This window comes from Pimephales promelas, chromosome 17, assembly GCF_988280905.1.
Source record: "Pimephales promelas chromosome 17, fPimPro1.hap1.1, whole genome shotgun sequence".
NCBI lineage: Eukaryota > Metazoa > Chordata > Actinopteri > Cypriniformes > Leuciscidae > Pimephales > Pimephales promelas.
In genome coordinates this window covers 21,187,421-21,201,244 of record NC_142785.1, presented here as the reverse complement: position 1 = coordinate 21,201,244, position 13,824 = coordinate 21,187,421, and the positions used below count along the sequence as shown (strand labels likewise).

Sequence of the window (13,824 nt, the reverse complement as noted above, 5' to 3'; positions counted from 1 at the left end):
GAACCACTCATAATGAATATTCAAGTACCTATCAGCCAGTCTGAGGAGAGAGCATCCCCTCCCACTCTTTCACTCTGCTGTTAAAGGAGAAAAAAAAATATATAGCTATATACACATACATATTTCTGCAGTTTCACTTTAGAAATACTCTACCTTCTCATAGTTTCTCTTTCATATAGTTTAGTATTTTTTTGTTTTTCGTAAGCAAACGTGAGTGCAATCAAACAAACACCAATTACGCCATATAATCTGTAATAAAAAGAAAAAATTAAAAAAATGCCGAGTCAAAGTGATAGAGGGGGTAACTATTCTAAATTCAAGAATTTTGTTAGAGAAAACCACAAACCAGAACTCAAGCTGATGGGAGAAACTCAGTGGGGAGAGAGCTGGGGATGAAGAGTACGGAGCAGAAGACGACGAGGTCAGTTTTTATGTACTGTCTCTGGGGCGACTGAAAGGAAGTCACCATGAAAAGCTCCTCCAAATAAAGTTCTCTCCAATCGGGCTCTTCCATTATCTCCTGCCGTCAAAATGAGTGTCCTTTTATTTTATTTTTTTGTACGTTTTCTTGTTAAACAGCAAGCACCAAAATGAATGACACAAGAAGAAATTCGCCTCTGCCCCAAAAAGAGAAAAAGAAAAATCCACAACAGATACATTATATTTTCAGTGGCTGCTGTCCAGCTGGTCGGGTAAGAGTCGCAGGGTAAAATTAGAGGGCGGCAGAGATCATGCCTCCAAAAAAAGCTGCACATGCGCGGTGTGAAGGGGTTAAAAGTCAGCCTTCTGAACGAGGGTCCCTGTCCCTCTCAGAGCTCGCTGGCCCCGTCCTCCTCCAGCTGAGTTCATGCCTCCAAATAAGCATCCAGCAACTTTTGCTCCGGCAGTCTCGTCACTGCTCGTCATCGACACGGATTTCAAGAGGGGGGGATGGGGAGGGGAGTAAAAATAAATCTCTCTACCATACAATGCAGTTTAAAAAAAAAGAAAAATATCATCTTAACATTTTTGTAGTTTTCTCATCTTTAAAAACAAGCGTTATGTATTCCCAGACTCGTCGTTTAACATTTCCTATGACGCTCTCCGAATCGAAACCAAAAAAAGTGTGTGAGCAAGGGTTTTCTTGTGTGAACTGAGGACATTCTCATGTGGATTCAGAAGCCGTCGGCTGCTTCGGCTACCAGGGGTCGTCCAGGTCACCTCCGCTCTGAAACGGATGAAAACAAGAAAGGGAAAGAAATGAGCAAACAGAGTAAAATTAAAAGGGTAGAGCACTCGCTAGTGAGAATCGGGAAAGTAAAAAAAAAAAAAAACAGAATGAAATGTGTGAGGATGTGAAAGACAAAAACAGGAGAGAAAGGAAGATTTATCAATGTTTGACTACCCACCAAGTAGTTTTACATACTTCTGATAGAAAATACACTACTGTTCAAAAGTTTCAGGTCAGTAATTATTATTATTATTTTTTTTAATAAAAGTTTTATTATTACAAGGATGCATTAAACTGGTCAAAAGTGACCGTAAAGACATTTATAAATGTTAAAATTAATCAATTTCAAAATAATGCTGTTCTTTGGACATTTATATTAATCAAAAACACTAAAACAATAACCTGTAAATTGATAGCAACAAATCAGCATATTATAATGATTTCTGAAGGATCATAAAAACTGAACCAATGGACTTTGCCATCAAAGGAATAAAATTACATTTTAAACTAACAATTTCACAGTATTATTTGTTTGATCAAATAAATGCATCCTACGTTACATTAATAATCAATTCATTAACAAATACAGACCTCAAACTTTTCAACAGTATGTGTAGGTGCCTTACAGGTGACTCCAATGTAGGCAGAGGACAAAAAACACAAACACCCAACATAAAAACTGCATAAAACCAAAATAGGTGTCGTAGATTTCAATCATAAAAAGGGAGAAAAAAAGATGAAACAAAACTCAAACATAATAATGATAAAAGCTAATGAAAATATAAAACAATCACAAACAAATGGGCGGAAAAAGACCTGCAAGACACAGCCAGCATTTATTTATGGATTTAAAGATGCATTTTCATTTCCATCTGAAAAGAAATCATATGTTCCCCAGCCTAAAGACTGATTTATGCACATTTGAAGCTCACTTACCTCAAGCCTCAAACTTCCACTGAGCTCATAAGAACATTAGCCTTATAGGAGTACATATGGAAATATCGAAGTGTGAATGATAGTTATTAGCGCACAAGTTCTTACAAGAGCCATACAAAGCATTAATGTGATTGTATCTGCATTCTGTGTCACAGAATGAGAAATTATGACATGTAATAAATGGCAGCCAAGACATACATCAATAGTTATAGAATATGATTTATTTTGTTCAAAAGAACTTCAGAGTGAAACAAAACAAATATAAACCTTTGCCCTGGAAATACTGCTTAAGGGACAATTAAGTAAAGCTCTTTGATACTGCTGAGGGGGTATATTAGTAACATGAGTTGAATATAACAATGGCAGCATTATGCATGCACTCACTCTAACTGTTAAGAAGATTACACAGTTTGTATTATGCATTAACTTCCAAATCAGCAAAGTAATCAGCTTCAAATGGCTTGATAAATCAGCCAAAGAAAACACATCACAAAAGCAGTTTGGAACAGATTTCTTGCGATATGACACACAATCCATGTGGACAGAAACTTGCTTTCCAAAAACCTGGGTCATAAAAATAAGATAAGTGCAAAAAGAAGCACTGTGCAAATACTGCAGAGTACAGACATTCATGATCATGTAGCAGCGTTGCCTAACTTGAAGATTGCACTCCTATATGTAATGCAGTCCACTTTTATATTGCAAATGTAATATGCACAACAGGACAAATGAGAGTTCGCAAGAACGTGATTGTGTAAGCTTCTGTTAGGTCTCATATGGTCCATGCTTATAAACCAGTGCATTTCCATTTTGTGCTTTTTCCTCAAGGACACACTCGGATAACTGTGAACACTCAAAGAGCAGACACAGGACAATCATATTCAAGAGGTCAGCTCAAGTTATAAACCGATATGAATGAGATATGGAGAGAGCAGATAAACACACACACAGCTTTAGAGTTCCATTTGAAATGGTGAAAGAATTGCTTTTGATCAGTTAATCATTTTGCATAATAGTATTTCAAACATTTGATTCACACACACACACACACACAAGATCAAGAGCACAATTAAAGCTGTAACTGATCTTTAACTACAGTACGTTAATATCCTATAACTATGATCAACCACGAGACAACCCAGGAAAAAGGAGTACACATGCATTGCATGGCACGAGAGCAAACAGTTGTGTGTATTCTTGGCACAACCCAGATTGTCCCCTCTTACAACTACTTGCATAAGTAAACTCTTTGGGTTTGAAACAGTGATGGTCAAATCATTCAGTTTTCAAATTTCCTTAAAGGGACAGTGCACCCAAAAATGTTAACTTTTTTTCTGCAGAACACAAAAAATATATATTTTTTTTAAAGAATAGTTTTACTCTATGCAATGAAAGACAAAACGATGTCAAAAACATGACTTTCATTATGTGGACAAAACAAAACCACACACAACAAAACTAGACAAAACTAAAAAATGAAAACATTTTCCAAATTTTTTATTTTGTGTTACATAGAAGTCATTTGGAATGACATTGAGAGTGAGTAAATGACAATTTTGACATTAGGATGAATTATCCCCCTTCAACAGATTACTCATCCGGGTCTAATTTTAAAAACACTAGGCTAAGTGCAGAGATACGAGAAAGTGCTTACTGCAGACAGAGCTGGGATATGCCAAGGTCAACCTCACTTGCAGTTGCAGAGCAGGTTTTTAGTGATAAGAATTTTGCGCAAAACTTCCTCTGTAAGCGACTTTTACCGTGAACAAACTAAACAAAAACACCCAAGGTGCCATTTCAAATCCATAAAGACAACCAAAAACCTGCTCTGAAACTGATCAGTTTGGGGAACATTGCCAAAAGCAACCTAGCAATCTGGGGAAAAGGGTTTGATAGCAGGGCTGGGTTTAGTGGATCCTAATCAGGGTCATGCAGTGGGGGCGTCAGAGAGCTTGTCCAGAGATGGTGACGTGGAGGCTTCGTCCTGCCCCTCCTCAGAGCCGAGGGGTTCAGTGGCCGGGGACGGTGGGGGAGAGCGAGGTTCCTCCTGAGGGTCGGTCCGTGTCGTGGCACCTGTCCCGCAGGACAGTCGGTAACTGGAGAGCGCCTGCTCCAGCACGTGGCGGTATTCGCCTCGGTGGCTGAGCCGGAACTGTCGTAGCGCATCCAGCAGTTGGGCGGTAGCAGAGCCACCTTCTTCCTCCTCACCGCCGGCTGCTCCCCCCTGGCTGTCCTGGTGCAAGACGCCAGTGTCAGTGGACAGAGCAGGTTAAGAGACCCCGCTTAGAGCGGGCCACCTGCCCATGACCTTACACTGCCCTTTCATTTAGAAAGAAGCACACTTGAGGAGCGACAAAATAAGTGGTGGCCAATGCGTGTTCGTTTGTGTGTGAGTGTACAAAAGATGCAGGAGCTTGCCAACACGGGTCTTTTCTCACAAGTCTTAGAGGCAATAAACTTGCTGAAGTAGCATTACCAAGATGCGACCACACAAATACAAACGGTTACAGAGTGGCACAGGCACAGACGGACAAACAAAGCCAAGGCCTGCAAAAGAGCCTTGCATTTACATCTTAAATGCAGAGGCAGTGCTCTTAAAGATAGTGGTGTTTGGATGTTTAACCTGCCCTATATATATATAAAGCTATCGCTGAGTACCAGTTACACTTGCCTAAGTAGGACGTTTGCTAAGCACTTACTAAATGTATCATTTCTTAAAATGATCGAGGGAGTAAATGTATGCACAAAAAAAGATAGCATCAGCTAGAACTACATTAAAGTCAAAATATTTGCTGGTGTGTGCATTAAGATGATGAGTAAATGAATGGACTTAAGTCTAAGCAAGAAGACTCAAGTGACCTTTTGTTTTGAATTCTTATGAGAACAAAAAAGTAAGGGAAAAAAACACTCACCCCATCTTCTTCTCTGTGTGGGTTTAGCCTGTTGTAAACAGCTTCAATTACACTACGTCTGGAAGAGAAGAGACAGATTAGACAGAACTCTAAAACCCTAAGGAAGACTATTATTTGGTTTACAGCAAAACCTCAATGTTTAAATTTAGAATAAATCACTATCTGTAAAGACATTACGCATTGCAATATTTTTACTTGACTCCGATATATTGATATTTTATTTACAGCTGTATTCTCACACCAATAATCAATATCTTAAGTTAATTTCCACATTAAAATAATTTGGTATGCTATGTTATATTATATAACAGCAACATTATAAAATATTTTCAAATTTAAAGTTTAATTAATATAAAATTGTGAATGATAACATTAGGCCAATAATTACTTTCATGGTATGGACAACAATGGGCTCTATGCACGGCGTTATTTCCGGTGAAGGATTAAGGATGCTCGATAACTTCCGCCGATCATAGAGTCCAATGCAATACCGAGAATTTATATTGAATTTTTATACTCCATGGTTATACTAAAGAAACGTTAGTCACAAAAACAGATAAAACAGACACGCCTCGTTGTGTTTATGCTTCTTTTTAAAATTATATTAAATAAACATAACTATATATAAAATTACATCTAAACGCATGTACGTTTCGTTTCAAAGACGGGAGGACAGTAAATATTGAAGACTCTGCCATAATCCCGTTTTCTCCGGTTTTCCTCCGCTTTAATCTACACAACCGGAAATGGACGAGCATCCTTACGTCAAATGCGGAACTTATGCGTGCATATAGCCCATTGCTAGATGGTTCAAATTTTATCATTTTGAATGATGCAAGTGAATGTAAGTATCACAATACCATATGTCTAACATGTTTACAATAAGAATGGAAAATGGATAATCATTTAGACATTTGCACGAGATTAAGGATTAAAATATTAATCTAAAATGTAAAAACAGAAAGATCTTGGATCTTGGGCCAAAATGCCTCAATATTGCATCACCTAATAGAAAAGTAGGCCAAATACAAAACGGCTCTGATCAGCAGAAATGGACAAACGTTACTTAAATTTGGATCCGTACTTGCTAGCGAGACCACCTCCTGGTGGCAGGTTGGGGATGCTCTCAGGGCGAAGGTTATGCATGATGTGGCTTAGATCTGGGATGCCTTCCTCCCCAGACTTCTCCATGATTTCTGCAGAGAAAGACAATTACATTACAAATGTGGGATAATGGAAGAGTGTGATAATGGAAGCCTGGAGCATTTCTTCCATCATGACTACTGCTGAGAAAATGGTTATAGGCACGGGATCAGCCATCCCACTTATAGACAGAGTGTGAGAAAAATAACATCCAGCTGGAGAAAGAACGCCAAACAGGTTCCATCACAGCTGTCCTGACTACATCTCTAATGGAAAATACAAGAATTCTTTCAGAATTAATATATTCCCCATCCAGAAAAGTCCCTACGAGCCTCCAGATGGTTCAAAACAGGCCAGGATGTTGACGGAGAAGAAACAGAGGGAGAAGAGAGAGAGCAATCTAAACAGAACATTTTCAAACCACTGACACAAAGGTCTTGGCATTAGGACTTTTTGAATTACAAGATGGCCATTTCCACAACACTCGATGGACAACGCACAAAACTGGCTGACAAATGAACAGGTGCCACCTCTTACCTTCCACACGAGCCTCCAGGAATTTGTCCAACTCAGCTTCTCTTTTGACAGCCTCCTCTGATACTTTCGGGGCATTGGGAAAACATACTAGAACAACACTCATGTTGTCTCGGCTTCCCTGGTTAGAAAAAAATAAGAATAGATAGTAGGTTAAAGAAAAGGCAGTTCCCTTGACAAGTCCAACCTGTTGAGCAAGTGTTTATAACACCACCAGCTTCTATGGTTAACCACTATATCTAGACCGCTTCCAATTTTGCAAATATTTTCCTCGGATGGAAATTTGTAATCTATTCATACTTAGACACTAAGCAGACCATTTTAGAGAAAAATCATTCAAGTGGAGTGGGGGGAGCTTAGTTTCCAATGATACATGCCATACATCATAAAAAGGTATGAAGAAGGTTACAGCCCTGACATCATCTTGAGCAAATCCATGCCAGATCCAGAGCTGTGACCTCACTCACAAGGTCCCTGGCTCTGTTTGATCATCTGGAGAGCTGGTGTCAACAAGCAGAAGGCTCAAGTGTTTTTCGAAAAGGGAATTGGAGGGGTTTTGGATTATTGAATGCCATGAGACAAAAAAAAAAGTATATGCAAATGTATATGCTTAAATGCAGCATGGAAAAGGGAAGTGGGGATTGTTCATAAAATCATGAGTTACACACAGCTGGTTTGTCTAATGAGACTAGCGGGACTAATGTTTACGTAAAGACTCAATGATTCAACTTCATAAAGCTGTACATCTAATGAAAAACAGAACAAAGACAAAAAAGGTATGAAATTAGGGTAAACAGGTTAAGAAAAAAAAAAAAAAAAACACCCGAAAATGCCATTTACTCTATTTGACACAAAGCAAACAGTGCAAACCATGATGAAATTCAAGGACAGCTTCTCCCCCAGAGCCATAACCATCATGAACTCCTCCATCACACCGCCACAGACTTGAGCAGCAAAGAAGCTCTGGCCACCCTGTCAAGGATGCTTGTCAAAAAGTACTGGGAAGCTTGTTGACGCTTTGAACACTCTTGACATTGCAGGGAGAAGAGAAGCGTCACAACATGAAATGTAAAAAACAGAAAAACCAAGCAAAATATTGAAGAAAACATTTATAATGACAGCCTTTTTATAACCAATTTGTTCGGGAAAAAAAGAACTAACTATTATTATTATTAGTATTATTATTTGCATCAGTGCAATTGGTCAAATCGGTGTCACGAGCGTTAAACGAGCATTTCAAGATTTCAAATAAAAGTTGCGTTCATTCTCAGATGGATCATTATGTATGAACACGAAGTTGTTGTGTTCGGTGCTGCTTTATTGTATTTGCGAAGACGACGTTGGTTTTTGGGTTCATGACTTTCATGTCCAGGAGTTTTAACTAAATGCAAACAACGTCATTATAAATGATAGGAAACCCAGTAACAGTGATGATTAGCTTCTCCTCCTTTTCTCTGAACTAATGTTTTGGTAGGAACAAAAGTTTACATTGTATGTTTCTCCAGAATCAGCAAGCACGAAGGACGCCTATATATTCCAATTGGTTGCTGGCGTTTTTCCGCTGCATGTTGCTGAACTGAATCATAGCTCATTACCATAAAGTTGAGCTGCTTTAAACTTTCTAGTTGACGCTTAAAATGCGACGCCGATGGATATGAAGCTCCTTGCAGCTGAGAGAAGCCAGCTTCCATTGAAAATGAATGACTTCCGGCCGCTTTGGAAGCTCAAGTAGGCGGCAGTGTGAACTTAAGAGTTATATGCACTGATCCCTCTCTGCTACATACATACAAACATACAGTCTCAGGGTGCTATTTTTTTCCAGTTTTCACTTTGCAAAAAAAAGATAAGAAAATGGTTTAGAGCAATATATTCTGTTTGTATTCTGTAAATATTAGTGCAATATTTAAATTTGACTACTATTTTTGTGATATACGTTTAATATTTGTCGTATGAAATAGTTTTTGTTGGTTGTATCATTTTTCTGGCAGCAACGGAAGCACTTACTAACTTATTTGTATGAGAGTATGATGGCAATAAAGGCTTTCTATTCTATGGCCAATATTTAAACAAATGACAGATTGTCAACAGTTTTATTAGGTCAGTCAACAAAAAAAGATTCAAATAACAGAAGTTTGAATAGCGGCGCTAAATGATGTCCGATTAGAGAGAGAGAAAAAAAACTACTTGTCTGAACAGTTAAAAAGATGCAAATGCAAAATAGTCAGTGCATTATTCAGAGCCACAACTGACCAATTAGAAATTAAATGAACGTTACCATGAGACTTACAAATAATGTAATTGCTGACTGGCTGGTCATTTGATAATGTGTCATTAAAAACATACATAACATTGTTTTGTGGTAAAAAAATTTTTTTTTTTTTTTTTAATTAATTAACACCTACTCATGGATGGATTAACCTGCTTATACCATGTTCACATTGCCAGCAATGGCAAAGAGACCTTGTGTAAATTACCTACATCTGTGCAGCGTTTCTCTACTAACAATGAAGCTGTGAGTTTAATTACTTTAAAAACAGCAATCTTACCACCTTGTTGCTGAAATAATATTTAGTTATTCAGTAGCGAAACTACTTTAGTCGTGAAACAGTATTGACAAACAATTATTTGTGCTCCTAAATGTTTTTTGTGTGTGCGCAAGTGCAATTAAGGTTAATGCATGCTTACCAGCCAAAAAAAAAAAAAAAAACACATTCAGATTATGGTATGAAATTAAATATTTCATTAAAAAATATTGTTGTAATTTTAAATTGAAACATGGTGTTATATTCTTCTAGGGGTGTAACGGTACACAAAAAATCACGGTTCGGTACGTACCTCGGTTTTAAAGTCACGGTTCGGTACGTTTTCGATACAGCAAAAAGAAAGAAATGCCAGAGAAATTTCCTATTTGTTTAAAGAAAAAATATTTTTAAATAAGTGAGTTTTCCTAGATCTTGAAACTTTCAGGTTTATAAATGGGGGTCATCTTTGAAGGATGAACAAATAATGTTTTGGTCATCACATTAAAAATAACTTTTAAATATATATTTATTTATATAATGTTTGAAAAAGATGTGTGAAGTACTTGAAAGCATTTCACCATTCCAGCCAAACTGGTTCCAGTTAGTGTTACTATATTAAATCCATGGTGAATGTTGCTGGTCTGTGGACGAAAGTATTACTAGTTCATTCACGGCACAATGTTTCTCCTGGTTTCCACGTCAGCGCTGTTTGATCTAATAGAGATCTACGGTTAATAACGGAGAAATGTGAATGCTTCACTAGATCTCGCAGCGATGTTATTACCTCAGTGGCGAATTCAAATGTTTTCTTTACCGGATCTCTTAGCGCAGTGAAGTGACAGTGTTGCTTGATGGAGATCGGGGTTTGCCCAATTCGGATGTTGCTGGTCCGAACTGATAAACGATCCATGAAGCACATAACGAGTAGCGCAGTTTCGTTCTGCTTTCATTACGCTTGCCATTTGGATGTTGCGCAACGTTGTGTTGGCCGCGTCAGCACGAATTTTGCCGGCAGGAAAAATGGTCCAAGCAATCGTTCGGTTTGTATGCGTACCGAACCGGAAGCCTCGAACCGAAACGGTTCAATACGAATACATGTACCGTTACACCCCTATATTCTTCTAAAACAGTCATATTGTTATGTCTCAACATCTGTTGTGATTCTCACCTTATGTAAACAGGTGTCCACCACAGAGTTGCAGATCTTCTCCAAATCATCCCACACCTCCAGCCGAGACCGTACAAAATCACACAGCTCCTCATTAGTCATCACATCCCAGATACCATCGCAGGCGAGCACCACAAATTCATCCTCATCTGGAACGCGTGGGATTTCGTACACCTCTGGTTCCGGAGATACCAGCTGCTCAGTGGGGCCCTTTCCATCCACACACTTGTAGTCATAGTCCCCCAGTGCGCGAGACACTGCCAGAGAACCATTCACCCTTTGGATCATCACAGAACCTCCTGCGTTCTGAATGCGCTCTTTCTCACGTGGATTGCACGGCTTGTGGTCTTGTGTGGAGAACCGGACCTGTCCGGCACGACTTAGCACGGCACGCGAGTCTCCGCAGTTGATGAAATAGAGGTGCTCAGGGGACACCAGCACGCCAACCGCCGTGGAGCCACTACGGTCCATGCCGTTACGTAGATCCGAGAAGTTGCGCATGTACTCGTCGATCTTCAGGAAGCCAGAACGAATGCCGACTTTAACACCCTCCACAGAGTCGGGGCCAGAACGGAAGTCCTCGCTGCTGGTTATGATGTGCTCCAGCAGGTGTTTGGAGCAATAGTTGGCCACGCGGGAGCCAGCGTGACCGTCGTACACCGCGAAGAAGGACCAGTCGTCCAGGCCGTGAGGCAGACCCACTGCGGCCGTGTGTGCATCCTCCATCTCTACCCGCCAGCCCTGCATGCTACTCAGGCCAAAGAGCAGGCCGTTGCCCGCCCCATGAGCATTGTGTTTCTCGGTCTTCGGTTTGTCCAAGAAGGCCCCCATGGCTCAGGACACCGTCTACAAAAGAAAAAATAATGCGTAGTTGCTTTGCATGTCAAAAAGCATTGTATGATGCTGAAGTGTTACAACAACAAAGAGCATTTTGAGAGGTTAAATGCATAGTTACCAAAAAATGAAAATAGGCACTGTTCGCCTCATGTGAGGCACTACTTCGCCTCATGTCATTCCATTAAAACTTTGGTTAATCGTCAAAAAAAGAACGGTTTATTTAAAAACATATCTTAATCAGTGTTTTAAAAGATGCCGTAAGATGAGTAAATAATGCTAAAATTTAAATTTTTTGGGTGAACTAGTCGAATCCTTAAACAATATCATGCTATTTTATACTAAATATGTTACTGGCAATTTAATCTACAAACACTAAATGGGCTCTTTTAGGACATCAGCCAAACAAACACTTGAGCACACCAGCAAAGCCGTTGCACTGACGACAATGGTCTTTAGTATTACACAGTCATCAACGTATGAAACTGACAACTGCCTACAGAGTTAATGACAGATCTTGATGTGATCTAAAGTCTACTGTAAAAGCAGATATGAAGATAATAAACTGCCAAAAGCTCATCAAAAGCAAATATACATTTCAAACAAGCCTCAGCAATTATGTTATTCAAGAACAATTTAATACAATGAGCTTACAAGCATATATAACTAAATAAGTCAATTCACTTAGTAGGCAGAAAATTAAATAGTGTACATTTAAAACATTTAGCATGACGTTCAATGAAAAATTATTTGTAGAATTGACTTTCATCATTGGTTAACTAGACCCATATAATCATTACCCATCATGAAAGGCACTATGCAATGCAGAAATGGAGAAAAGTTGGTTTTTTTTTATAAGTCTTCTGCTCACCAATGCTGCATTATGTGATAAAAATACACTAAAACTGTATTATTGTGAAAAAAAAAAAATACAAAATGTGTTTCTAAAATAGTTATGAGCACGACTGTATGATTTCAGTGCAGGGGCAGCTCAGAGAAATAGCATAAATTAAAGTTCCCTGTAAAAAGATGGATCTAACCCTTCACAGTATTATAAGGGAAGCATTGCCTAAATGAAAGCATAAGGATGTTAAAAAAAGGCTTCTGGACACATAATCTACACAGACAGATGGGGTGTGTCCGGACGGTAACTCAAGCTCCTGCATCACATTTCATCTTGAGTTTCATCTCTACCATGAACCACGCTTGGAAAAAACAAAACAAAAAAAAAAACAAACTGGCTTTGGCTATCTTAACCTCATCCTCAAGACAAGCAAGCACACAGACATCAAATGCATTTGTGTACAGTACAAATGGCACATGCATGCAAAACGCACTTTAAAAGGAGCTTAACAGAACTTACAAAATGTATTATTGATTACAAACAACAACCAAGACAAAAAGTATTTTTCATAAGTCTGATTACCCATCTGAATGCAGGATTAGAAAGTGTGGAGAAGCTTTAAAGCCGCTTTGGGCAAACCCCAGCCGTAAGACCATTACATGACTCCAGGAATAGCCACTGAAATGTATTACAAGCCCAAATAAGCCATTAGACAAATGGAAAGAGAGCTGCCTCGTAAGCTATGCGATCACAACTTGGGACCTTGACCTAGCAAACCCAAAAAAGCGAGTAGGCTAGTACTAACTAGAAACAAGTCAAGGTTTGCCAATATACATTACAAGCAGGGTCAGGGGAGAGGTTAAATTACAGTTTCTCTCATTCTCTTGAAGCGTCCCTCTTCACAGGTCTGTTTATTCATGGGGAGAAAGAGAACTGGCAGTGGTCAGCACAGGGCCGGGATTCAGTGAAAGTTCCAGCATTCAGAGGATCACGGGCTCGTCCAAACCTGACCATCGGGGACTAAACTAGACTTACCCAGAAGGGTGATGGTGCTCAGGGCCAGATATTTGCTCACTACTCCACACATGACAGGCATGGAAGGCATGTGACCAAAAAAGGTGGTTGGGAGCCAGAGTGTGGGTTTGTGTGTATGTGGTTGGGTGAGGGCACACAGGTTGTTGTGCAGTGTCATGGCTCGGCTGGCCAGGCTGTCGTTTTGGCAGGTCCTCCCCCTCTGAGCATGGCTCTATTTATATCCCTTCAAACTCAGATTGGGTTACTTGCATCTGAAAGTGGGCAGGGGATAAGTGGTGCATCCTTATGGGTGTTATTCATGGGAGAGGGGGGCGGGGGGGTGACGGGGGTTGCTTCTTCCCAACATTCATGTTTAGACGTCCTTGTCAGATCCTCTTCATTCTCAGGCCTTGAGGCTGGCATGATCTCTGTCAGCAGTAAAATGGTTGATCCATCATGCAGCGCTCGCTTTGATCAAACCCTGCCATTAGCATGGCAGATACACTCAAGAGGAAGCTTTGTTAATGCTCAGGCTTCAAAACAAGAGCACAAGACCAGGTGCAGTAAACGCACAGATTTATCAGATCAAACATTAATAAACAGGCACAACAGCAGGAAATGAGGAGGGTTTGTAAAGGTGGCTGGATGTGGATCGGAGGAAGGGATGGTTGAAACCGGACAATTTACTTTCATCTCCACACCAGACA

At 39.6% G+C, this 13,824-nt stretch overlaps 1 protein-coding gene across 2 annotated transcripts in view; it reads right to left on the bottom strand.

Moving 5' to 3' along the window:
- Positions 1-541: 541 nt before the first annotated feature.
- The window catches only part of ppm1bb (protein phosphatase, Mg2+/Mn2+ dependent, 1Bb), a 31,108-nt gene continuing 17,825 nt past the window's right edge, over positions 542-13,824 (bottom strand). Inside the window, exons 2-6 of one of the 2 annotated variants that reach the window (XM_039661330.2) lie at positions 10,426-11,271; positions 6,739-6,856; positions 6,143-6,254; positions 5,059-5,116; positions 542-1,207 (exon numbers count right to left, since the gene is read on the bottom strand). In XM_039661330.2, the coding sequence (XP_039517264.1) occupies positions 1,178-1,207; positions 5,059-5,116; positions 6,143-6,254; positions 6,739-6,856; positions 10,426-11,256 (1,149 nt within the window). In that variant the 5' untranslated portion in view covers positions 11,257-11,271 and the 3' untranslated portion in view covers positions 542-1,177. Of the gene's footprint in view, positions 1,208-3,629; positions 4,380-5,058; positions 5,117-6,142; positions 6,255-6,738; positions 6,857-10,425; positions 11,272-13,824 lie in introns of those variants that run through there. The other variant, XM_039661329.2, reaches the window with a different exon arrangement.